Below are 27,602 nucleotides of genomic sequence, written 5' to 3'. Positions count from 1 at the left end.
CCCTGCCCACTTTGCCCTCTCAGGCTCCAACTCCTCCACCTGTCAGTATCTCTCCCCTCCACCTCTAGGCTCAACCCCTTCCACTCTATTGCCAGTCCCAGAATTTGATCCTGTTCTCAGTACTGCCCCTCACACAGGCTCCCTCTCTCACACATAATAACATGCCATACTGGGTCAGACCAAGGGTCCATCAAACCCAGAATCCTGTTTCCAACAGTGGCCAATCCAGGCCATAAGAACCTGGCAAGTACCCAAAAACTAAGTCTATTCCACATTCTCCCTCTCTCTAGTGCACACACACACACACCCTCAAACAGGCTCTCTCACTCGCACACACACATCATCTCATACAGGGTCCCTCTCTCTTGCATACACACCTACACAAGCTCTCTTTCTCTCTCACACATACACCCTCACACAGGCTACCTATGTCTCTCTCTCTTGTACCCCTTCACACAGACTCTCTCACGCATACACAATCCCTACACACAGGCTAGCACCCTCGCATACACACGATCCCTTTTTTTACACACCAGCTCCCAATCTCTCACACACATACACACTCCTTCACAATCTCCTCATATAGGCTCCCTCTCTCTGGCACCCACACTCAAGTACCTCCCCATGCTCTCTCACACCCCCCTGCTTACCTTCCCTAGTCTCGCTCATACCCCCCCTGCTCGTTCACCCCCCCTTACCCCTGCTCTCTCTCTCTCACACCCCCCTCCCGCTCATCCCTTGCTCTCACCCCCCCCTGCATTCTCTCACTCACCCCCTCCCCTCTCAAACACCTCTCTAGACACATTCCCTCTCACCGGGGGCTTCCTCTTCACTGCGAGCGGAGCACGACAAGCCAGGGCCTTCCTCTTCGCCAAGAGCAGAGCGCATCCCGTGGCGGTTTTCCTCTTCGCTGCAAACGATGCGCGCTCCGTTCATGGTGTGGCAGGGCCTTCCTCTTTGCTACGAATGGCGCGCCAGGACCTTCCTCTTTGCCGCGAACGGTGCAAGCTCCGTTTGCGGCATGCCGGGGTCTCTTCTGCTATTTTCTGCGCAGAATTTGGCAATTCTGCACAGGAGGGGAATTCTGTGCTTCGCAGTAGCACAGAATTCCCCCAGGACTAGCTCTTACATCCTACACAACATCCCTACAAGAGGCAGGGATTTTGTAGGGGAGATTTATGGGGCTAGGATGGTAGAGATTACACAATTCTGTGTTCAGAGCAGAGGCCAGGTTCTCTCCAACACCTGTATCTTAAAGCTGGGCATTATAAAATCTTACTGGAAACACCCAACAGCAACCCAGCACTACCAGGGGATGCTCAGGTCGCCTGAATTAGGGAAATATGTGAGGTAGCATCCTTTCCAGAAACTACAGGACTGAGGGGTGAGGAAGGAAAATAGGAACATGAAGGTGGTGGTAAAGGTTTATGCAAGCAGGCTGAACATAGCTTATTTCTCTTTCCATCTACACTACACTGGGCGTCTCCAATTAATATTCACAATTTTTTCTAAGCAGATATAAAGGTGCAAAGTAGTAAGCTTTTAAGAATTGTGACGCATATATTATGATGCAGTCTTCCTTGCCTTTTAACAGCTGGCATGGGTGGCTGTGCAGGCAGCAATGATGCTGATGCCTGAAGAGTCTCAGGATTGTCATTGGGTACCTTTGCAGGTAAAGTGACCTCGTTTCCCAAAAGCCCGTTTGAAATGGATCCACTCTAAACAGGAGAAACGCAAGAAAAACAAGAAACATGGCACTTCGAGACAGGGGGAGTGGATTTTTACATAAATATCATTCCAAATGCAAAATTCATCTGTCTGATTTCTTTACCAACTGCCCCCTCTCCTCACTGATTTATACTAACTGCCAATGAAATGTTTGTTTTTTTTCTCCTCAAAATTCTTCTACTAACCTACAAATGCATCTATGGTTCTCTCTAGTCCTTTTGTTTTGTTCCTTGTATAAATCAGGCTTCCTAAACTAACTAAACGATTCTTTCTCGCCACTGATCTTGTTGTATATATGCCGCTGTCATTCAGCAGTGACAATGCCCAATTTATGTAAGGTGCCCTGGGGAAGAATGCTAGAAAAGTGCAGAAACGAAAAGATAAAATAAACCAATATAGGTTAAAATAGAATCATTCTAATTAAAAAAAATATATATAAATCACTTACAGGTAGTTTCCATTTGGGTGTAACTGCCAGATAGGATGACACCTAATGAAGCAAAGAGATAAACTGTGAACATTCCTCTTTGCACCCTGTAAACTGAATGGGGGAATATTAAATCTCAGCGAGACTGAGGATCATCCTCTAAGAATTTCAGTTCTATGTGAAAAGGTAAAGTCTGTTCTCATAACCAGCCCTGCTAATAATGGAGAAATTACTTACCTGATAATTTTGTTTTCCTTAGTGTAGACAGATGGACTCAGGACCAGTGGGTTTATGCTCCCCTCCCAGCAGATGGAGATGGAGCAAGCTGACGTCACAGTATATATATAACCCTGCAGTGACCCCAGCCTGCCAGTATGCCCTGGACAGACTAGCAAAAAACTTGATTAAAAACAGATAACCAGAACTGTACTCAATCAACCAAAAACATTGAACTCACATAAGAGTTTAGGTACCCCAAGCTAGGGACTGGATGAAGACTTACCAGTAACACGTTGGGACCCAGAGCTCCACAGAAGGACTATTGACACACTCATGTGGCAGCTGAGGGCGGGAAGCTGAGTCCATCTGTCTACACTAAGGAAAATGAAATTATCAGATAAGTAATTTCTTCATTTCCTAGCGTGTAGACAGAGGGACTCAGGACCTGGGCCTGCACATCCAGACAATAAAACCTGGAAAAAGTGTGTGAGGAGGACCACGTCACAGCTCAGCAGATATTGACGGGAGCCAACAGACTAACCTCCACCCAAGACACTTCCTGAGCCCTAGCGGAATGAGCCCTAACCTGAGTAGGCAACAGCTTTCCAGCATCCACATATGCAGCCATGACCACCTCCTTAATCCAACAAGCAATGGTAGCCCATAAAGCTGGAGCGCCCTTCTTACTCCCATTATGGAGAACAAACAGGTGATCCGTCTTTCGAAAAGACTCAGAGACCTCCAGATACCGCACAACAAGATGCTTCACATCCAAGGAGCGCAAAAGGCGAAACTCCTCCGCATTCCTGACCTTATTCAGGGATGGCAAGGAGATGGACTGATTCAAATGAAAGTCCGAGACTACCTTGGGCAAGAAGGTGACGCCCCCGGAGTCACCCGAAGTAACAGCTCCCGGCAAGACAAAGTTCAGAAATCCAATGCACAGAACATATAGCCACCAGGAACACAATCTTCAAAGTCAACAACCGTAAGGAAAGGTTACGCAGTGGTTGGAACGTAGGGCCCACCAAAAAGGTCCAGCACCAAGCTAAGACTCCACAATGGAAGGGAGGCCCTAAGGTACTTTACTTCCTTCAATAAAACGGGCCACACCAGGATGAGATGACAAGGAAACATCATTCACCAGGCCTCTGAAACAGGCAAGAGCTGCAATCTGCACCTTCAAGGAATTAAGGGCCAAGCCTTTATTCAATCCATCCTGCAAAAAATCCAGAATGAGAGGGATCTTAACCGAACAAGGAAGAACACCCCCGCTCCCCACACCATGCCTCAAAACCCCCCCAGACCCACACATAAGCCAAGGAAGTGGAGAACTTGCGAATGTGGTGTAAACTGGCAACCACTGCAGAGGAATAACCATGCTTTAACAAGCGAGCCCTCGCAAGGACCAAACTATGAGACAGAATCGAGTCAGATCCTGAAGCAGATCCATGTGCAGTGGAAGACGAAGGGGGGTCTGTACCAGGAGTTGTTGCAAATCCGCACACCACAGACACCTGGGCCAGTCCGGCACCACCAGGAGTACTAGCCCCCTGTGGCCTTCGATCTTGTGAATTATCCTGCCCAGCAAGGGTCACAGAGGAAAGGCATAAAGCAATCTGTCTTCTGGCCAGACCTGTACGAAAGTGTATATTCCCAGGGACCATGGATCTCTCCTGTAACTGTAGAAGCGAGGAACCTTCGCATTTCGAGAAGTCGCCAGCAGGTATAGGAACGGAAGGCCCCAGCGATCCACAATCAGCTGAAATGCCTCGGCTGACAACACCCACTCTCCAGGGTGCAGACTCTCCCTGCTGAGAATGTCCACTTTTACGTTGTCTTTTCCTGCAATGTTAGAGGCTGAGATTATCTGCAGATGACCTTCCGCCCATTCCATCGGCTGGTCTATTTTCTGCGACACTCACACGAACCACTTGACTCCACAGCTTGTGGCTGAACTGCAAGCATGCCAGCTATACTGCCCGGGCCTCCTCCAGTGGGAATCTTCGACATTCCAGCAACCCTAGGCCGTTAACTCCAGATAAGGAGCCCACCAACTGTGGAGACTCGCATCTGTCGTGAATACCAACCAGGCTGGAGAGGACAAGGGAACTCCCTTTCTCAGATGATCCTCCTACAACCACCACTGGAAGCGGGAGCAGATTTCCATTGGCAAGTAGAGCCAAACCACATAAGCCTGAGACTGTGGATTTCAACGACATAGCAGAGAGCACTGAAGAGGACACATATACGGCCTTGCCATGGTACCACTTCCAGGGTAGCTGCCATCAAGCAAAGTACCTGTAGGTAAGGCCACAACGTTGGGCATATGGTGTTCATCAACTGACGCACTTGAGACATCAATCTCTAGATCTGAACTTCCGGTAGGAAAATTCTGTCCTGTCCCATGTTGAACTGGACCCCAGATACTCCAGTGTCTAGGATGATTGAAGATTGCTCTTGGTCAGGTTCACTACTCACCGAGCTCCCTCAATAAGGAGATCATCTTATGTGTCATGAGGCGGCTCTCTTCCTGAGACTTGGCTCGAATCAGCCAGTCATTCAAATACAGGTGCACCAGGATTCCTTCTTTTCGCAAGGCCACCACCATAATCTTGGAAAATGTTCTTGGAGTGGTGGCTAGACCAAAAGGCAGCGCCCAAAACTGATAATAGCACCCCAACACCACAAAGCGTAGAAAAGGTGTTGGAATTCCAATCGGATGGGAATATGAAGGTAAGCCTCTGACAGATCCAAGGTGGTCAGAAATTCCCCTGACTGCGCCGCCATTATTACAGAGCTTAAGGTTTCCATTTGAAAATGAGTCACCTTTAAGTGACGGGTGACCCTCTTGAGATCCAAGATGGGACAAAAGGAGCCCTCCTTGAGCACAACAAAATAAATGGAATATCGCTCCATACTTTCTTGAGACATAGGCACTGGAACCACAGCCCTCAGTCTGAGGAGCCATTGAAGCGTGAACTCCACTGCCTGATTCTTCTGCGGGGAGTGGCAAGGGGACATCATGAACACGACCCGAGGAATACTGCGAAATTCCAGTGCATATCCTTCACGTATCACCTCCAGGACCCACTGGTCCGATGTGATCTCGACCCACCTCCGATAAAAGAGAGAGACGTCCCCCTATTTCCTGTTCCAGAAGGTGGGTCGGCAAACATAAGAAATTGCCATGCTGGGTCAGACCAAGGGTCCATCAAGCCCAGCACCCTGTTTCCAAAAGAGGCCAAACCAGGCCACAAGAACATGGCAATTACCCAAACACCAAGAAGATCCCATGCTTCTGATGCAATTTTCCCTAAGTAAACTTGATTAATAGCCGTTAATGGGCTTCTCCTCTAAGAACTTATCCAAACCTTTTTTGAACCCAGCTACACTAACTGCACTAACCACATCCTCTGGCAACAAATTCCAGAGCTTTATTGTGCGTTGAGTGAAAAAGAATTTTCTCCGATTAGTCTTAAATGTGCTACTTGCTAACTTCATGGAATGCCCCCTAGTCCTTCTATTATTCGAAAGTGTAAATAACAGAGTCACATCTACTCATTCAAGACATCTCATGATCTTAAAGACCTCTATCATATCCCCCCACAGCCGTCTCTTCTCCAAGCTGAACAGCCTTAACCTCTTCAGCCTTTCCTCATAGGGGAGCTGTTCCATCCCCTTTATCATTTTGGTTGCCCTTCTCTCTACCTTCTCCATCAAAACGTTTTTGAGATGTGGCGACCAGAATTGTACACAGTATTCAATGTGTGGTCTCACCATGGAGCAATTATAGAGGCATTATGACATTTTCCGTTTTATTAACCATTCCCTTCCTAATAATTCCTAACATTGTTTGCTTTTTTGACTGCTGCAGCACACTGAGCCGACGATTTTAAAGTATTATCCACTATGATGCCTAGATCTTTTTCCTGGTTGGTAGCTCCTAATATGGAACCTAACATCGTGTAACTACAGTAAGGGTTATTTTTCCCTATATGCAACACCTTGCATTTGTTCACATTAAATTTCATCTGCCATTTGGATGCCCAATCTTCCAGTCTTGCAAGGTCCTCCTATAATGTATCACAGTCCGCTTGTGATTTAACTACTCTAAATAATTTTGTATCATCCGCAAATCTGATAACCTCACTCGTCATATTCCTTCACTGGGAAGCTCGGGAAGGTCCACCACCTGAGCCCGCTCCTCTCTTGGGCTGCTGGGGACGAAAGGATTGAGACCTACCGAAAGACCAAGTCCACTGAAAGGTTGTCCCCCTGCAGGAATGAAAATGCCTGGAATCCCGGAAACGACCCTTCATACCAAAGGGGCGCTACAATTGCTTCTTATCCTCCGGCAACCAAGGAACTGAAGACTTGCCCCATTTTCTGGTCAGTTTCTCCAACTCGCTCCCAAACAAGAGTGAGTCTTTAAAGGGCATCTTGGTAAGATTGGCTTTGGAAGCTGTGTCAGCTGACCAATTTCGCACCCAGAGTTGACGCCTGGCCGCTATCACCGAAGCCACTCTTCTGGCCGAGGTCTGGACCAAATCACAGCCTGTGTCTACTAAAATGGTGGCAGCAGGCTCCATAACTGCTCTGGAATCCCCACCAGACTCATCAATCTCCTGAGAGAGAAGCAGACAACATCTCGCCACTAGAGCACAACAGGAGGCAATCTCTAAATTCATCGCCACTGCTTAAGAATAGCTCCAATCTTTCTATCACGAACATCCTTCAAGGCCACTCCTCCCTCTACGGGGATAGTAGTCCGCTTAGACATGGTACATAACAGAGCATCCACTTTGGGAAACTGCAAATGCTCTCTCAAAGCCGGATCCAGGGTGTACAGGCCTTCCAATGTCCGACCCCTTTTAAAATTTGCCTCTGGGGCATCCCATTCCAGATCAATCAGTTCCTGGATGGCATCCATCACCGGGAAAAAACAAGAGGCTTTACGTAAGGAAACCAAAATGGGATTCTTCCTCGGTTCTGATATAGCATCCGAATCAGGAACACCCAGCTGTTTCAAGATCTGGGAAATCAGTGAAAGAACTGCAACATGCTTCGATACGGTTCCAGGCCTGGAGGAATTTCCTCATCTTCCAGGGAATCAGGATCAACCTTATTATCAGTGCATCCGGATTCCTGTCAGGAACACCCGCAGGGAGCAGAGGCGAGCTCCAGCGCTTAAGCATAGGACTGGAAGAGAGAGGAGCCACCAGCTGAGGGTCAGACCGGACACAAATGGCAGAAGTGGAGGACTGCGCCTGAGGAAAAGCTTGTAAGCCTTGAAAAAAATTCCACCCAAGAAAAAGCAACCGGGTCCAGACCAAATTCAGAAGGAACTGGAGCTGGTCCCACAAAACTGCCCTCACCAGCAGAGGAGCCAGTCCAGGAAGAACCAAGATCTGGGGTCCCCCCAGTCAAAGCCGTGACCAACCCATGATGATGGGAAGATCCAGGCTTTGCAAAATCCGAGGACGACAACTCTCCCTGAGCATCTGAGCAGAGCTGACACACGTTAGAAGCCAGGTCAGGCTGAGAAGCCCTATATGACAAGCAAAACAAATGGGAAGACGCTTAGACTTTTTGCTTACTGGCGCCATGGCTGCGGTAAATGTGCGTTGGAACAGCTTGAGCTGAAAAATGAAATGCGCCCAAAAAAATAAGTGCCTAAAGGAAAGTGCAGCAAGGCGTATGCACAACCTGTGTGCCAAGTTAAGCGTGTAAAAAGGTTTGTGCACATAAAAAGCGCGCCCAAAAACAGAGTGCACAATGCTTGCACAGAGCAGACACACTGCGCACACCAACGTCCTTTAGAAGGCAGAACACCCACAAAAGCGCGCGAAAATGGCTACTGCGGCCTACCACACAGCGTGTAAGAAAAAAGCCTAAGTACAGCGCCTAGACTAATGGGCTGCTCAACCCGCCAGGCTGCCCAGTTCCCCAACCCCAACGGGAGCGGGAACGAACATTGGCATGGTGTGCCAAGAACAGAGACCGGAGGAAGTCCTGAAACCCCTCTAACTGTCTCTAATTCAAGTAAAACTTTCTCTTTTTTTTTTTAACCTTACCTGAGCTCAGCGCTTATCGGCCGAGTACAGAGACTGTGTCCAGCTGTGGAGAGAGAGAGGCTATCTGACGTCACCACCACAATTGGCCTCCTGCACCCGCTGGCTTTCAGCTGAACTAGCAGCTAAGTCCTTGCTGGGAAACCCAGCTACCAGACCATGGCACACCTCTGAGGGACCACGGAAATCTCAACTGGGGGAGGTACCTTTAGGTATCACCGCAGAAGAACAGGGCTTTTTTTTCCTGAATTTGGAATTTCAAATTTCTCCTTTCAAAAAGCTCAAAGCAATCCCCATAGGGAGATGCACGTCCACCATCTGCTGGAGACGGAGACCACTGACAGGCTGGGGTCACTACAGGGTTATATATACTGTGACTTCAGCTTGTTCCGTCTCCATCTGCTGGCAGGAGAGCATAAACCCACTGGTCCTCAGTCCATCTGTCTACACACTAGGAAAAGTGTCATTTTATTCCTGAATGGGCACTGTGGATATAGCGCAGTCCAACATTTCCCCCTGCAACTTGGAGGTACTAGGACTGAGGGCCTCATTTACTAAGCATTTTCCCATAGATAACAGAATGGGAGAATAGCCTCAGTAATCAGGAGATTAGTTTCCTAAATAGAAGTGGTATGTATGTACCAAAGCTTTGCCAGAACAAGTTAGCTACAGCTGGTTAAAATCCTTCAAAAACTCTAATTCTGTAAAATTAACAAAAAATCATCTTTTAGATATAATGGCTAAAACTTCATTATGTATGAGTCACTAAATACTTATTTTAATAAACTGGTTTCCAGAATGTGCTACCAAAAAACTCAATCTCTTCCTGACCAGCATTCCTGGCTGGATTCAGGTCAAACCAACACTAGTGAAAAACTCAATAAGCTTAATGCTGGTATCATCATAAGCAGTATAAGCACACTATGGCGGGCATCAGCCTCAAGTAGTGTGATACACGGCCTGTTGTAATCATGCACCAGTGTGAGTAACAATATTTTTTAGAATTGTACTTGCATATTAAAAAAAAAAAATGGATGGTAAATGCCCCAAGTGTTTGCTTTTATGAAGGGTGTTGGTAAGCTGTCTTCAAACACTGTGAACATGGCCACCCTTCTCAGTGCTGTAGCTGCCCAACACTGGCAGTGTTTTGAGGATTCTCGCCTGCATTGGGGCAATTTTTATATTGAATTTTAAATGGGTCCCAGCCTTGTTGAAGCAGGGTCTGTTTGCCAACTGCCCTTCTCAATTTATTGAGATCAAATGATATGAACAACTGAGAAGTTTGATGGTGAGGATGAGTCCTTTTGCAGTCTAAAGAGTTGATGAGCCCATTTTCCTTTACATGTATGTTCTCTTGGAAAAAAAAGTAGGTAACCAATGGCTTTGGTTGATGTGAAAAACAAACAAAAAGAGATCAATCATAGAAAACAAGAGTTCTCCTGCCAGCTTAATGTTAAGCAAACAGGACCTTCATGCAGCAAACTCAGACCCAAGAAAACAGGTACATTGGTTCTTAGAAACTTAATCAGTCCATTTGCTTCTAATAACTGAGGCGCTCATATGGCAACATGTGCATGCAGGAACTTCCAAGCATGCTCACTCAAGTTTTTACTGAGCTCTGAGAGCTAGGTCTGTGCCATTGCCATGATGTCACCCATTGGTTATGGTTGGTTCAGGCCTGCTTGTCAATGGAGAATTTAAGCAAGACATTAAATATTAATATTATTCTGTTTCTCCCAAACTGAAGTGGCCAACTTGCTCTCTCTACATTTTTTCCCTTGGGTACCATTCAGTTGTCTCCTTCCTGCTTATCTGGAACCAGCCTATACTGGTCTGAGTTTTTTGTAGGGATGTGCAGGGGAAAAAATCTGTTTCCCTTTTTTGGTTCGTTTTCAGGAGGATTTTTCCCATGAATTTCGGTTCGAGGAATGTTTGATTCATTTAATTCATGTGAAAAAAAACAAAGCAAACATTTAACCCCCTTCCCAAAAAAACAAAAATGGGGCCTATCAAGGCCTCTCATCCATCCTGAAAAATACTGGAGTCAGGATTCCCCCCCGGCCTCCACTTACCCCGTCTGGTGGGGAACCACCTTAGCCTTGCCCTAGGCCCAGGCCAAAGCCTCTGCCTTGAGTAGGTTGACATCGGCCTTGACAGACTCAAGTCCACCTTCTCGGCCTAGGTTGGCGCCCAGGCCCAGACTCAATGCTGTGGCCCAGCCCATAGGCCGGGTTCTGGATCCAGACCCAGGCCAGAGGCTGGGTCCTGACATTTGGGCCTTGGCTGGAGCCTGCCCCAGAGGTGGGCTCCTGATGCCAGGGGCCTCAGCCTAGGCCAGGGCCTGGGCCCAACTCTTTGGACCAGCATTCGTTGCATTCATTTAAAATGAATGCAATGAATAAGGTTTAATTTGGGGGGCCCGGATTTGTTTCAGGACCCCCAAATGAAAATCGGCTGCATTTGTTGTAAACAAATGCAAATCCCTAGTTTTTCACCCACCTCTACTGCATAGCAAATTTACTTCAAAGTAGCCCAGCCACAGCACTGGGTTTTGTTTTTTTTTATTTGTAATCCGTCTGGATACTTCGGTATTTGATAGATTAAAATTTAATAAATGAAAATGGAGAGCCCATAGCCCAGGGGAAGGAAAGTGGCAGACCACCACAGAAGGGACGTCTTCTCCAACACAGAATGTGTGCACCTTACACCGGGCCTGCAAATGCCACCACTGTGGAATGTCAAAGTCTCTCCTCCACCAGGGACTGTGAATGCTTCCTCCGCAGCATCCCCAGATGATCCACTGTTTCCTTATCCTTTACTGCTCCTTAAATTTCAGCTCTTCTCGAGTTACAGCAATCTGACAATGGTGTCACATTTTGTTCTCACATCAGCCTATAGCCTAAAGAAAATTAGCATGTTTAGGAACCACACTGGTAGTTTGTAGAATTAGACTTGAATATACACAAGAGTGTAAATCTATGAAAAGTCACTTAAAAATACACATGAATAATTTTCAGATTTGGGAAAGGATAGTAAAAGGGACTGGACACCCCCACCTCTGGATTTGCAGTCTGTTTAATTTTTACCTGAGGAGCAGCATCTGTAAAATCAATTAGATTCTCTGTTAATGACGCCAGTATATTATTCAGATCGTCCACAGTGCTCTGTATAGATAAAAAGAAATTGATAAGCCTGATTAAGTCATTAGCCTAAATTGCTTAACAGCTCAGTAGCTACCAGATTTGTGAACTACTATCTTTGACCACATCAGCCAGAGGCTGGCACTCTACCCTGGGACTCCCAGGCTGGTTGTGGGCTTAGAATGCAGACAGCAGCAAAACAAGAATGGAGCAGCAGCCCCCACTACCCCAGGAGGGTAGTGGGGGCTGCTGTTTCAAAGCAATCATGGCCTTGGAATGGGTTTCCTATTGAGGACAATATCTCAAAATCCCAGCCATGCTCTCCAAATGGAACGGCCCAAGAAAGTGATCTTTTGTAAAAAGGTCCAGAATATATAAGAGTGAAGACAACATTCAGGTCGGGCACACAGCTTGTCACTCAGGTACTGTGCGGCATAAGAAAACAAGCTGCTTGAGGAAAGAGCTCAAAACGTATTGTAGAGTTACGATACGTTCTGGAACGTGTTACTCCTATTAGAAATTAGGATTCTTTTTATTGGATGTCCTTGATTTAGTCATGTGAAGTCTGTGTCAGCACGCCTGACTCTCAAGCAGAGTAACACAGAAACAGGACACCATGTTTAGCTCTCAAAGGGGCCGATGTAATAAGACCCACGGCAAAACAGGCGCCAGTTATGAGCACGCGTTTTGATCACCACGCGAGGCTAAAGCTGCTGCCTCCGCGGGATGTAAAAAAAAACCCCAACTATGCATATAATTTGCATGCAGAAATTCGTGCACACATGAAGAAATGCACGAACCTAAGCGCCGTTAGGCCCCATGTAATAGGCAGCCGCATCTGCGCTGAAAACCCGCTCATAAAAGCAAACGAGCAAATAGGTCTCCCTATTTAGAAATAGGAATGTATTTAATACTTCGAATAATTCTGTGCTACAGAAAAATGGCAAATATTTACACGAATGATAATTCACACCGCATGGCAGTGAGATAGGCCAGATTTGCAACCAGCTGAGTACCTATCGGGTGCCCAGAAAGATGCCTAGCTAATTACCAATCTTGCCGCTCTGCTGCTGAGCAATGCGCTCTTCTAGCCAGGTATCTGGCCGCTCAGGTGCTGAGACAGACACTCAGCTGCTCGTGAATCTGGCCACTCGGATGCCAAGAAAAGCACCTAGGCACGCGCCTTCCTAAGTTGGCCTCTTGGATGCCCAGAAAAGCACCTACCTAAGCTGGCCACTCGGACACAGAGATAGGCGCTCAGCTAGGTGCTTTTCAGGTCACTCGGGCACTGAGATAGGCCTCCCCCGAGTCAGTGCTGACACTTAACTAGTGCTCTGACCATGGCGGTAAAAAACCCACATTAAAAAAAACAGCACTAGCATTAGCATAGCTCCCTGCATTGCCTAAGACTAAGTAATCACCTCCTTTGCATGCCATTAGCATGCATTCGCACAGGAAAAACCGCAGATCTGCGTTTGTATGCGCTTTTTTCCCCGCACACAAAACCCTATTACATACCTGTATAGGGCTTTGTGTGGGAAAACGCACATACAAATGCGTGTACAGGCGGGTACAAACCCATGGCAGCTTCAGCGCACCTTATTACATCGTCCCCTAAGTGAACAGAGGCAACACTTACAACAGTGATGCTGCCTCTAAGTTATAGATTGGAAGTCTCCATTTATTGCTTTGCTGACGTACTATGAATATTGCTGTAGACCAAGACCCTTTATAACAAATTTTTTTTAAGAGATTTGTCACTTGAAACATTTACAGGGTGAGATTCTTAAGAGATTGTGGCTCAGTTGTAGCTGGAAGAAAACTCACATATAAAGAAAAAAAAATGGTGGATTTACTTGTAAGCCTCGCACATCTTCTGTTTGATCTGGTGTAGATGGGACTGGGGGAGAGATGAGGCCAGCAGTGGCCTTAATTTCATACAGCATGTTCCTGAAACCAGAAACCATTCCAGGGATCAAAACAGAGACTTTAGCCAGAAAACAGACTAATTGCAGTGCAGCATTATTGGAAATGGAAAACAAGGAGCAGGGTGATGTATTTTAACCAAAGTTATAAGGATCACTTCACAGCTTGCAGTCCTTTTGTACAAACAAGACTCCCGAGTTATATATTTAGACCAAGCAGACTGTGGCAGGACATTTGTAACTGATTAATCTTGTAAAGCTCTGCAAATCCATACAAGAGATAAAACAATTGAGTATTTATTTAAACTTCTCTATTTTGCTTGGGTTCTTAAACTCTATTTTGCTTATTTTTTTTGAACTGTAAAATCAGAATAGGTACTGACACGTAAACTGCAAGATTACTAAAACAAATCTGATCTCTTTAGTAGGTGTGCTTGCATTGCATGATTGGCTAGTAGGTTTTTAAACATAAGCAAATGAAACTAAGAAACATCTTTCACTTCACCAGTAATTGTTTAAGTAGCACACTGCCAAGATGAAAGAACATGTTAGGATGATTCAATATGTACAACTCATTTACAGTCCGATACAGTACAGTGCGCTCCGATGGAGCGCACTGTTAATTCGCATTTGGACGCGCGTTTTCGACGCGCTAGCTTTACCCCTTATTCAGTAACGGGTAATAGCGCGTCGAAAACGCGCGTCCAACCCCCCCGAGACTAATAGCGCCCACAACATGCAAATGCATGTTGATGGCCCTATTAGTCATTCCCGCGCGATACAGTAAGTAAAATGTGCAGCCAAGCCGCACATTTTACTTTAAGAAATTAGCGCCTACCCAAACTGCTTTTCTGTGCACCCTCCAACTTAATATCATGGCGATATTAAGTTGGAGGTTCCAAAAATTAAAAAAATATTTAAAAAAAAAAATTTAAAATTAGCCCGCGGCTCGCGGGTTGAAAACCGGACGCTCAATTTTGCCGGCGTCCAGTTTCCGAACCCGTGGCTGTCAGCAGGCTCGAGAACCGATGCCGGCAAAATTGAGCGTTGGCTGTCAAACCCGCTGACAGAATCCGCTCCTGTCCAAAAAGAGGCGCTAGGGACGCGCTAGTGTCCCTAGCGCCTCTTTTTACCACGGGCCCTAATTTAAATAAATTAATTTACTGAATCGCGCGCATAGGAGTGTGTCCTGGGCACTCGCCCGCTCTCCCGCGATTTTTACTGTATCGGCCCGTAACTGAGTAAAACTGTCCACGCTGTGGTACAGTTAAAGAGTCTGAGACCTGAATAGGGTAGGCTGGAGAATGTTTCACCGAGAACCATTTTACTAATCTTTAAAGTAAACCAGCTGACTAGTGCTAGAGTATTAGGGGATGAGAACAGAGAGCCCAGAGACCCTCTTTCCCCAGGAGCAGCAGGATGATGGCAGAAAAAGACCATGGCTCATCTAGTCTGCCCATCCGTCCAATTAATTTAGCTTTACAATTCCCATCACTTCCTTAGAGATCCCCTGTATTTATCCCATGCTTTCCTGAAATCAGATACTGTTTTTGTGTCCACCACTTCCACTGGGAGGCTGTTCCACACATCCACCACCCTCTCTGTAAAGAAATATTTCCTAAGATTACTCCTGAGTCTACCCCCTTTCAACCTTATTTCATGGTTTTAGAACCTCCTTTCCACTGAAACAGGTTCACCATCATATCTTCCCTTTCCTCTAGGGTATACATGTTTAGATCTTTTAAGTCTATCTTCATATGCTTTAGAACGAAGACCACTGACCATTTTAGTAGCCACCTTCAGATCTGACTCCATCCTATTTATGTCCTTTTAAAAGTGTGGTCTCCAAAATTGTACACAGTATTTCAAGTCTGTATCTCTCTCTGTGAAGGCCGATGAGGAAGGCCTTCCTCATACCGTAGGCCCTCACAGAAAGAGAGGCAGTAGGGGCTATAAAGTAAGAAATGAGCAAGGAGTAAAAAAAAAGAAGAAAAAAATAAGGAACAAAAAAAAAAAAAAAAAGGAAAGACAGGTTGGGGAGAGAAACAGAAAAAAGGTGAGGGGAATATTGGTTTAGGGGGTGAGGAAAATGAGATCACTTCCTGATCTTGTTTAAACCTTTAGTGTCTGCTTAGCAATTCATTTGGAGCTAGTTTGGATGTGCTGAATCAGTTTAAATGAGGATATGTACAGTGTGAGCTGAGGGTAAAAGTACTCACGGAATGAAGTCTTCGGAAGTAGAAATGCACCTTGGTGCCTCTCTCGACTCCTGTAACTCTTGGATTCTGCTGCTTAATGGACTGCTCTGGATGTTCCCTGCTACCAGAATCCTTCAGAGAGAAAATTATTTTAACTTTTTTCTTTTCCTTTTATGAACAGAAGCAGCACTATCTTACTAAAAAGAAGCAGAACTGACCAGGGACTCTACCACCAAAAAGCTCCTGCATTGTCCTACTTCCATAGGTAGGCCTTAAATACATTTTGTTATGCAAGTGAGATGTGGCCGGAGGGTAAACTTCACAGACGAAGGCACTTGAATGGCATTTTGCTTCCAGTTGTGGCTTTTTCATACCTACCTGGCTGCTGCGTCCTGCACATTGGTGTTTTTGTCACCTGAGATGCTGTCCTCTCTACTGACCTGAAAGGGGGAAAAATGGCAACTAGTTAAGATACAATTAAATAATACTTGGAAACACCACACCCTGACTGGCCGAGCGAGACTATGAGATGATCTTAGGATCAAAAAGTGTTGCTCAACAATAATCAAGGTCAATGGCAGTTAAAATTTTACATAGATTTGAGGGATAGAATGGATTAGCAATGTGAAGGTAAAAAAAGGATGTGTAGTAGCCCCAATGAAGACCAACCTTTCAGGCCCCTAACCTATTGCTCAAGGTTTCCTAATGCCATTACAGAAACAAAGAAAAAATATAGTGGCACATAAAACCCACTGGGATCACCTAGTCTGACTGCCTCCCACACCTGCTGAAATACTGCACATCTTAACCAATCCTCTGTAATTACCCATGCGGACTTCAAATCTAGCATGGTTTATAAGCTTCAGCAACAGCAATAGTGATTGGGACAAAACTTTAGAATCCACAAAACTCAAATAGCTGTTCAAGAAATGTTTTATTCGTTTATAGAAACTGAATGAATCATGATCATGGACCATGTTTTGATTAACTGCGTCGGGAGGGACCAGATACAAACATACATGTCTCAGTGAAAAATGAATGCAAATGCATTGAAATGATTAAAATTAAATAAATTTGTGTTTCCAGTTATGCACCGATCTGAGCAGGAGGCGATTCCCTTGCGCTCCCGTCTACAATTGATTTTTCTTTTATCCTAGTGTTTGTCGGAATTTCCTTTTCTCATCATGTTGCAGTCTAAAGAAGATGGCAGACATTCTATACCATCGATGTGGGCCGAGGTATCCTGAAAAAAGAAAAAAATGGTGCCCGAGAATGCTGGTTGACTGTGCGCCTCGTGCAGAGGAGTCGGCCTCTGAGGACAGCGAACTACCGGAAAACGAGGTGGATGACAACATTGCGTATATTTCCCAACTTATGGAGAATTTTGCAGAAAAGAATTCGAACAAATTAGATGCCCAGCTCAGTGTTATAGTTGAAAAGGTTGCCACTATGGTGCAGTCGGTACAGGACAGCACTAATAGAATTGAGGAGGTTGAACACTGGATTTCTGACACTGAAATGTTACTTACCTTGATTAGCGCAAAGGTAGATTGCCTGGATCGTTTAACAGCTGCTTTCACAGACAAGATTGATTATCTTGACAACAAATCAAGTTGTTGCAATATTAGAATTGTTGGTTTGCCTGGAAAAACTGAAGGTACAGACATGGTTCATTTTTTTTCAAAATGGCTGCCTGAAGTTTTGGATTTCCCTCTTCCTAAAGGCATAGTGAAACTTGACAGAGTGCATAGATCTTCGGCACCTATACGGGGTAAGGGACTTCGCCTGTGATCTGTTATAGGAAAATTGGTTCTTACCTACTAGTTTTCATTCCTGTAGTACCATAGATCAGTCTGGACTCCTGGGTTTTGCCTCCCTTATAGTACATGGAGACAGAGAAAGTTTTGCAGGCACCACCTTTTAACCCGGTGTGCCACCTGCATCTCCTCAGTATTAATCAGTACCCAAGCAGAAAAATTTTAATCAAAAAACTATCATTAACCAACCAACCACATTCACTCCAGAATGAGCAGGGGAATAAAGAAACTAATAGAAAAAACCACACATATCGAGCGGACTCTCCTATGCTTCTCCCCTCCACTGGACGGGTCTGCAGACTGATCTGCGGTATTACAGGAATGAAAATTAGCAGGTTAAGAACCAATTTTCCTTTCCCTGTACGTACCCAGATCAGTCCGGACTCCTGGGATGACCCAAAGCTTCCCTAACCGGGGTGGGACTGCGAGAGTCCCGCTAGAAGGACGTTTGCACCGAAATTGCCGATGTCTGAGGTCTGGATATCCAACCGGTAGTGTCTTGCAAAGGTATGTAAAGACTTCCAAGTAGCCGCCCTGCACATCTCTTGTGGCGACACTAGCTGACATTCCGCCCAGGAGGCCACCTGAGAACGGGTAGAATGTGCCCTTAACCCCTCTGGGATAGGACGACTGCAGTTTATATAAGTGGAATCAATCACCTCCTTTAATCACCATGCAATAATGCCTTGGAGGCCTTTTGCCCTTTTGTTTGCACCACTCCAGAGCACAAACAGGTGATCAGACATTTGAAAGCTATTAGTGACTTCCAGATATTTTTATTTTTTTTTTATTTATTATTTTTGTTGTACCGAGTTTCATGATAGGCATCACATCAACCCGGTTTACAAATAACAATGTGTGTAAAGTATAGCGTAACGTAATAAATATTTCCAATACAACTGTGAACTTTAAATACAGAGCATCAATTAAAAGGTGTGAGAAAGTTACAATAAAAATATATTGCAACAAAGCTCTTCTGACGTCCAGATGCCACAACTCCTTGGCGTGTGATGTACTAGCTTCCCAATGTGGGAAAGCTGGTAGCTCCACTGATTGATTCAAATGAAACGCCGAAATGACCTTCGGTATAATGGAAGGGTCAGTGCATAAAGAAACTCCGGAATCGGAAATCCACAGGAAAGGGTCCCTGCAGGATAGAGCCTGAAGCTCAGATACTCACCTTGCTGAACAAATTGCCACTAAGGCCACCACGTTCAAAGTGAGGTCTGTATGTTAACCCTCTTAAGAGGCTCAAAGGGAGATGCACACATGCCCTTGAGGATGAGATTAAGGTTCTAAGATGGGCAAAACCTTACAACAGGGGGCCGCAAGTGCTTCACTCCTCGGAGAAAACGCATGATGTCGGGATGCACTGCTAGGGATACCCCGCGAATGTTTCCTTGTAAACAACCTAAAGCAGACACCTGAACCCTCAGGGAACTGAAGGACAAGCCCTTCATCAACCCTCTCTACAAAAAGGCCAGAACCTGTGTGACCAACGCTCTGCAAGGGTCACCCCCATGTTCCACACACCAATACTCAAAGACCCTCCAAACCCAGACATAAGCCAAGGAGGTAGAGGTCTTTCGGGCCCTCATCAGAGTGGAAATTACATCCTCCGGATAAACTTTCCTCCTCAATTGCTTCCTCTCAAAAGCCAAGCCACTAAACAAAAGAAATCCGCTTGATCTGAAAATATAGGTACCTCGAGATCCACTCCACAGCTCAAGTGGTTCTGCACAAGCCACCATGAGAGACTGGTTCTGGCCTGCTCAGTAAGGGGAAGTGAAAGATGAAATTGTTCCGAACTCAGATCCCACCAAGAGAGGAGTGCCCTCTGTAGAGGTCTCATATGAGGAAATGCCCAGGGGTCCAACTCCAGAGTTGAGGCCATCGAGGCTAGGACCTGCAAGTAATCCCAAACCTTGGGAACCCGGACCTCCAAGAGCCTCTGAACTTGTGACTGTAGCTTTCGAATCCTGTCCACCGAGAGATAAACCATCCCCACATGGGTGTCGAAGCATGCGCCCAAGAACTCCAGACCCTGTGAGGGTACAAGATGGCTTTTGGCTTGGTTGACGACACAGCCCAAGGACTTCAATTGATCCATGACCAAGTTCACTACCTGACGGCAAAGATGAGCCAGTCATCTAGATATGGATGAACTAGTACACCACGCTTCCCGAGCACTGCGGCCACCACCACCATGACCTTGGTGAACATTCAAGGAGCAGTAGCTAGGCCAAAGGCAGAGCGCAAAAACTGAAAATGTTGTCAGAGGATCATGAACCTGAGATATTTGTGATGATTCCTGTGTATTCCGATATGTAAATACGCTTCCATCAGGTCCAGGGATGCTAGGAACTCCCCGCGTCATGCAGCTGCTATGACAGACCTCAGAGTTTCCATCCAGAAGCGGGGGAACTTGAATGCCCTGTTTACTTTCTGTAAGTCTAGGATAGGCCAAAAGGACCCATCCTTTTTTTGGCACTACAAAGTAAATGGAGTAATGCTCCTTGCCCCACTCCTCTCCTGCTCCGTGCACATCAGCCCTTCACCCCCCATCGAATACAGTTCTTTTGGATTTCCACACCCCATATGCATGACTCTGCACTTCTTGGCATTGAATCTCAGCTGCCATATCTTCGACCACTCTTCCAGCTTCCTTAAATCCCGTCTCATTCTCTCCACTCCTTCCGGCGTGTCCACTCTGTTGCAGATCTTAGTGTCATCCGCAAAAAGACAAACCTTACCTTCTATCCCGTCCGCAATGTTGCTCAAAGTTATTGAACAGGACCGGTCCCAACTTCGATCCTTGCGGCACTCCGCTCAACACTGCTCTCTCTTCAGAGTAAGTTCCATTTACCATCACACATGGTCTTCTGTCCGTCAACCAGTTTGCAATCCAGGCCACCATCTCGGCACTCACTCCTAAGCTTCTCATTTTATTCACCAGCCTCCTGTGCGGGACCATATCAAAAGCTTTGCTAAAATCCAAGTAGATGACATTGATTGCTCTCTCTCGATCCAATTCCTTAGACACCCAATCAAAAAAGTCGATCACATTTGTCTGACAGGACCTTCCCTTGGTGAAACCATGCTGCCTCTGGTCCATCAATTCTGCTGCTTGTAGATAGTTCATAATTCTTTCCTTCAGCAGCAACTCCAATACCTTTCCCACCACCGAGGTGAGGGTAACCGGCCTGTAGTTTCCAGCCTCCTCTCTGCTCCTGCTCTTGTGAAGCAGGACCACTGCCTCTCTTCTCCAATCACTCGGCACTACTCCCGTTTCCAGGGATCTATTGAACAGGTCACACAGCGGAGCCGCCAGCACATCTCTGAGCTCCCTCAGTATCCTGGGATGAACCTCATCCGGCCCCATGGCTTTGCCCACCTTCAGTTTTCCTAGCTCTTCCCATACATTCTTTTCCGGAAACAGAGTTTCATCCATTCCGCTTCCCTCCAGTTTCTTAACTAGCATTGGTCCTTCTCCAGGGTCTTCTTTAATGAATACCGAACTGAGGTGTTCGTTTAATATTTCTGCCATTTCTTCATCTGTCTCCACCCATTGATCCTTTTCACCTTTCAATTTCAGTATACCACTTTGGACTTTTCTCCTTTCATTGGGTGTAGTGGCCTGTGTTTTCTGTTTCATTGCTTTCTGTTTGTTTTGCATGGTTTTTGTTTTCTGCTGCGTAATTTTGTATATCAATTTAGCTGACTGTGAGCAGTGGGGATAACATGGTTGTTTCCCCCTTTTATGTAATTAATTATAAGGATTATTTCAGAAATTATTATTTACATATGTTTGTTTATTTCAACTTTGTTTTTGTATTTACAGTTTCAAGTGGTTTATTAAGCCTACAGGCTTTCTAATCTCAGTTATATCTTTAGCTTTCTCCTCCTGTGGCATGGGAGAAGCCTGATAAGGTAATTATATAACCTGAGGTAACTTTTTTTAGTTGGTAGATTTTAGTAGAAAATTCTCTCTTATAATCTGTCTTTAATGATTTCAATACATTCATGTATATGTTCGGTTTAGTGTAGGTATTTAATCATATGGGGGGGGGGGGGGTTTGAGTCTTTTTTTCTCAATTATATGTTGTTTCATTGTTTATTTTTCTCATTAGCAATTTTGGGTGTCCAGTTCATCTGCTTTTTTCCCCTGAGGAAGCCAGTCTGGCGAAACAAGGGCCTTGTCGGGTCATTGTGACAGTTTACCCAAGAGGAACATCTTTTTCTAGTCCTTATTCTTAATAAATTGAGAATGAATGTAATATTGTTAAATAGTTACATTGTACAAGCATAATTGGGATATTGTAACAGCTTACCCAGGAGGAACACATTTTTCTAGTCTTTCTTGTTATTATACTGAGAATGAATGTAACATGGTTTAGCAGTAACATTATAAAAGCATAATCTGCTGATGCATTCAGGGATATTGTAACGATTTGTTACAAGGTACTTCTCCTTTTAGTTTTCTCTGTTAGCACACTGAATGAGTGTTACATTGTAAGACAAAAATGTGTTGGTCATTTTTGAGGTGTTTCTTAAATTGTCTTCTTATGTGGTTCTTACAGGAGTATTAGAGCTTTGGTGTATTAGTTTCAAGAAGTTCTTTATTCTTGAAATATTTTATTCTTGAAATATGTTATTCTTTACTCTTGAATATTTTATTTGACATATACATATAAATAAAGAATTATTGTAATACATTTATTTTTTATTTTACGATATTTCTTGTGTTAGTTAAGTACTTTTGGCCCACTCTTTTTAGAGTGTATCGGGAGTATTATTTATTTAAAAACTTTTCTATACCAACATTCATAAAGCATATCACATCGGTTTACATGGAACTGGGGTAATAAAATTTTAGAAAAGGAAAGAGAAGTTACATTATTATCATCAAGTGGGGCAGGCTTTTTAAAGAAGCAAAAATATATCGGGTGTGCCGAGCAAAGACGATCGCATAGAAATACAAAACTCAAGCGCCACACTGTTCCCAAAGAAATTCAGGGAAGAGATCTCTAAAATTAAAGGGACAAAGTTAGTAATCAAAAAATTTAATATAATATATATATTTACGTTGCTAGTTCCATTACTTATTTGCCCTTTCAAGCTATTACTTTCTTCCACACATTATAAGGATTTTTCTGAATATAACCGCTAGCACATTTCTTTACTGTGCATCTGTGCTTCTTTCATCAGTGTCTTATTTGTTGGGCTCCTGTTGTCCCTTGTTTTTTCAGCTTCCTATCGAAGTTATTTGTTGTCATTAAGCTGTGCTCTGACCTCATCAATAAGCCCTTGCGCCAACTATATTCAGGTATTTATTTACTCTTCATTCTCCTTTTGTATTTGTAATTCTATAATTTTGTCTTTACTGTCAGATATCTATTATCTATCTATGTATATATGTAAGAGATCGCTTGCACTTGTTTCCAGTGTTTGACCTCCATTTTTATGTTAAGTATATGTATGGAACTGCCTGTACCTTTTCTAGTGGTTATCTCTGCCATTTAAATATTGGCTTATCATTCTTGCCTTTATCATTAACGTTCTCTATCATACATCATAATTTATTTGTCCTTGCCCCTGCTGTAGTTTATTTGGTGCGCCATATATTTTCCATGTGTGTCCCCTTTTTGAATTTAATTTTAATTATTTGTTTTCATTCTTGTTTATAGATCTAGTACCTCCCGAGGCAGTTAATCAAAACATGGCCCATGTCGGGCCCTTAGTTTCTATAAACTAATAAAATATCTCTTTGAACAGCTATTTGAGTTTCGTGGATTCGAACGTTTTGTCCCAATCACTATTACTGTTACTGAAGTATACCAGTGATTTCGGGTTTCTGCCTACTTTGTTTGGAATATGGTTTATATGCTACCACCATCTGCACTGGGAGATGCAGCCACCACCCTATCCTGTGAAGAAACGTTACCTCATATTACTCTCAAGTACTTCCCCTTCTGGCTTCTATAAAAATCCCTGGTTCTTGAAATAATATCCATAGAAATGCTCATCTAGTGCATTATTTCAAACTCTGAAATATTTGAGTATTCCTATTATATTGCCATCCCCATCCAAGATATGCATGTTTACGTCTGTAAGTCTGACCTCATGATGCTTATGGTAACCTTCTATTCTACTAGGTTTATATTATTTTGGAGCTATAGCCTGCAGAATTAGACAATGTGCCAAATGAGATCTCAAAAGATCTTTTTTGGTCTTTTTGCCCTTTATGTTCTCTGTGATCTCTGCAGACCCATTCTCCCCAGATGGCACCAGTGACCTTTGCAGTCCACAGAGCTGAAGGATGCCTCCTCCATGGTGCACCCTAGCATCCAAGCAGCGGTGATGAGGGGACTGCGGATCTTCTCTCCCAGGTTTGAGTGCGCTATTTCTATGGTACAAACAACTCTGATGTTTGGTCCGCAGCCACAGCCTCTCAAAGATTTGTAGAATCATTACAATCAGCTGGTCATTCTTCTTCCTATGCATTTCATTGGCTCTCCCTGCTGTCGTGTCATACTGTTTGGCATCCTTGAGGAGTGAAATGAAGTGAGATGACCACAAATCCTTCTCTTTGGTGGTCATCAGTACATTCCCATCTGCCCCAATATTTTTCTTGATCTCTCAGTTGCATTTGATACCCACTGATCACCCAGTTCTTTCCAAGTTAACCAGAGAAGAGTAAGACTTGAAACACTGGCAGAGTATGTCTTCTACTCTCTCAAATTGCCCTTATTCCTTTCCTGTGAACATCATTAAATCTGTTAAGCTCTGGAATTCATTGCCAGAGGATGTTGTTACGCAGTTAGAAAAGGTTTGGATAATTTTCTAGAGGAAAAATCCATAAATTGCTATTAATTATTAAGCAATAGTAGCTTGAGATGTATTTAATGTTTGGATACTTGCCAGGTACTTGTGACTTGGGATTGGCCACTGTTGGAAACAGGATACTGGGCTTGATGGACCCTTGGTCTGACCCACTATGGCAAGTCTTATGTTCTTATGACCTATCCAAAGAACTTAACTGCCATGACAATTGTACATGTGTTGCCATACTTATACACAATGTGGTAAAATGGAATTAGAAAGTACAAAAAAGAAATAAAAACAAATTTTAGGTCTCTGGATATGTTCAGTATTGTCTCAGATCTTATTACGTTTCCTGCCTGGTGGCAAGATATGATATTTTGCTGCTATACCTGCTGCTTCTGCAGGGATTGTGTGTCATTTTTAACTACTCATTCTTGTGTGATAAGTCCGATTTTCTCTGTCAGCTTTGGGAAATATCTGGCATCATGGGGTTTCCAGTTCAGTTTTTGTTTGAATATATTTCTAATTCTAATTTGTGGTCATTAATTCTGTATTTGGTGAGGGTTTGTCTGAGTTCTGCATGTAATTGAGGAGAGTTATCCTGCTAATGTGTATTTTTTTTTTGAAGATTTGATTACTTGCCTTTCCCAAATCTGAGCTCAAGGCAAGTTACAGTTCAGGTACTGTTATATCTCTGCCAAAGAGGATTTACAGCCTTAAGTTGTACCTGAATTAATAGAGGATGACGTGATTTGCCCAGAGTCACAAGGAGTATCTATGGGTAAAGCAGAATTCAAACTCTGGCTTCCCTAGTTTTTAGCCTGCTGCTCTAACCACTAGGCTACTCCTAAATTTCTATGTAGAGATTGATAATCTGGCTGGCTAAATTTTTCAATCTGCACCTCCCAACAGGAGGTGTATTGGTGTTCCAGGGCCTGCAATAATATTTGCAGCATTGCCTTTTCAGAAATAGTTGTTGCTTTGCTAGTCCTCAGAGTTAGTGCTGGTTTGATATGGCAGGTTTGCTACATAAGTATCGTGTGTTTTGTAAGGTTTTGTGTACTTCACAAATTGCCCGATAGTCCAGGGAGTTTGTCACTATAGAGGTGACACCATTATATTTTTGTTTGTATGTTGAAACATCCTAGTTCTGCTCTGCATTCACTGCTCCCTTTCTCCTTGAATCTATCAGTCTGATGTCTCGCTTGTCCGTAACGGTCCTTCATCTGCTGTCATGTACTAGGTTATTAAGTTACTATTCACTCAATGAATGCACTTTTATGTATCAAGTGTTAGCTGCCATCTTCCCCACTCCTCAAGCTTTCTTCAATCCCTCATCTCCCCCCACCTCCACTCTCTGTATGTGTGTCTCAAATTCTATTGTAGATCTTGGTTTCCTCTTCAAAAAAGTCACATCTATCCTTCTAAAATAAATATTGCTTACAAGGGAGAGGGGTTTGTTTTTTTCTTTTTTTTTTACATCAGGAGCATTTGGCCTTGACTTTGGTTTACAGAGTGAAGGGACTAGGAGTAGAAGGGATACCAAATGGAGGTAATGGGATGGCAAAGGTGGGGAGTAGGCTGGTTACTGCTTATGTATAAGTTGTTAATTTGTGTCCTATTCATTTTATTGGGTCTAATTAATTTCGTTTTATGATGTACTGTATTTTTAATTTTTCCTGTACACCACTTGATGATCTTTATGAGGCTAGGAATGCAGTTTGCCATACAGTCAATAAATAAATTAAAATTAATGAAGAATTGGAGAAATAATTTTGCTAATTCTAAACACCTCCCTGCACCCTACACATTACCTAAGTGGCTGACTTGTAATTTAAACCCAGGACATTGTAAAAATGACAAGGCTCCTGCTTTTATGGGATAAACTATCTGTGGTGCCATGTGTCTGGGCGGGACTTGTGATGGATCACTATTTTGTGACTGATCTCTCATGAAATCTTTCTGCTTACATGGGCCTGTATGTGAGATGGACATTAGCTAGCTGCCCAAGACAGTACATTGTGTACATGTAGAGCTTGTGTGGTGTTAAAGGGAAGATAGAGTCATCATCACACAAGATTTGATCTTTGGCTCCCTCACTTGTTTCATGATTCAAAGGCTATCTGCACCCAACCATTTGTACCTTTCACACTAAACCAAATATGACATCTACTTGCTGATAGTTGGAAGTGAGTGTCAGCTGCTATGTGACAACTAGGGAGGAGGAGTGAGAGAGTTGTGTCTTGTCAAGAATGTCCACAGGCCAACAGCAGAGGCCTAGAGGGCTGCTGCTACTTGGGATGAGACAGACCTCCACAGACTGGCTGGCACCCCTGTACTGGCACGGCTTGGGGATCTGTAGGGGTATACGTATACGGTAAGGATGACCTTACAGGTAGTATCCAGATTCCGAAGGCAGCCCACTACAGGGATGGCAGTCAGTCTGTGGAAGTCTGCCTGGTCCCAAACAGCAGCAGCAGCAGCAACAGCCCTTTAGGCTCTCAGCTCACCTATGGACATTCTCGACAAGACACTACACCTTCCTAGTAGTCACACAGCAGCTGACAATCTGTTCCAACAGTCACTGAGTACACAGCAGTATCAAAGGAAAGGCTGGTTAGTATACAAGTGAAGCACTGAAAGTGCTAAGCAAAACCTGTCCCTGGATTCTGTAGCAGTTATGGCTGCACCATCTCTATGTATGTACAGGAACGCTATTGACCTACATATGGCAAAAAGAAGGTAGCCCTACCCTGCCAGCATATACAGAGGATAGAGTGAGTGTCAAATGATGTGGCCTAGGGTGGAAGCCTCTATGTCTACGGTGTACCCTATGATCAACAGAGAGGAGGCTAAGGAGACCAGCAAATGGAAAAAGACTCAATTAGGATTGCTGCTCGGGCTCGGGCAAATCAAACCCACACACACACAACCCCCTGCATAAAGTATCTCACTACATGCTGCCATTAAACCCTCAACCAAACTATTCATCTGAATCAGCCCAACATTGAAGCCATTAGGTAGTCCTTGCCAATCCACGTTCCTGCCATCCCAGCATCCCCACATTCAGTGGACAGCTTCTTAACACCCACTACCTCCCTCCCTAAAGTGGTAAGCCTCAATGACAGCTTAAGCTCTGGGTAGCCTGCACCCCCCCCAAATAACTGGACTATTAGGCCCACTCCAAGTACTAGGAGGAAAAACCTCCATGGTAGGTGGTGGAGGGTGTGCATTACAGGCAAATGCCAA

At 44.3% G+C, this 27,602-nt stretch overlaps 2 protein-coding genes across 5 annotated transcripts in view; one reads left to right on the top strand and one right to left on the bottom strand.

Moving 5' to 3' along the window:
* The window catches only part of LOC115093445 (actin-fragmin kinase-like), a 256,956-nt gene extending 234,812 nt beyond the window's left edge, over window positions 1-22,144 (top strand). Inside the window, exons 8-10 of one of the 2 annotated variants that reach the window (XM_029605168.1) lie at window positions 15,893-15,976; window positions 21,370-21,458; window positions 21,659-22,142. In XM_029605168.1, the coding sequence (XP_029461028.1) occupies window positions 15,893-15,976; window positions 21,370-21,454 (169 nt within the window). In that variant the 3' untranslated portion in view covers window positions 21,455-21,458; window positions 21,659-22,142. Of the gene's footprint in view, window positions 1-15,892; window positions 15,977-21,369 lie in introns of both variants that reach the window. The other variant, XM_029605167.1, reaches the window with a different exon arrangement.
* Window positions 1-27,602, bottom strand: part of EPB41L5 (erythrocyte membrane protein band 4.1 like 5) — a 327,612-nt gene that overhangs the window by 1,445 nt on the left and 298,565 nt on the right. For all 3 annotated transcript variants that reach the window (XM_029605154.1, XM_029605157.1, XM_029605155.1), the window contains 6 exons: window positions 16,090-16,151; window positions 15,733-15,843; window positions 13,445-13,538; window positions 11,535-11,612; window positions 2,177-2,218; window positions 1,585-1,718 (listed from right to left, as the gene is read on the bottom strand). In XM_029605154.1, the coding sequence (XP_029461014.1) occupies window positions 1,585-1,718; window positions 2,177-2,218; window positions 11,535-11,612; window positions 13,445-13,538; window positions 15,733-15,843; window positions 16,090-16,151 (521 nt within the window). The remainder of the gene's footprint in view (window positions 1-1,584; window positions 1,719-2,176; window positions 2,219-11,534; window positions 11,613-13,444; window positions 13,539-15,732; window positions 15,844-16,089; window positions 16,152-27,602) is intronic.

Source organism: Rhinatrema bivittatum, chromosome 6, assembly GCF_901001135.1.
Source record: "Rhinatrema bivittatum chromosome 6, aRhiBiv1.1, whole genome shotgun sequence".
Taxonomy (NCBI): domain Eukaryota; kingdom Metazoa; phylum Chordata; class Amphibia; order Gymnophiona; family Rhinatrematidae; genus Rhinatrema; species Rhinatrema bivittatum.
This window is presented reverse-complemented; position numbering and strand designations above follow the sequence as displayed.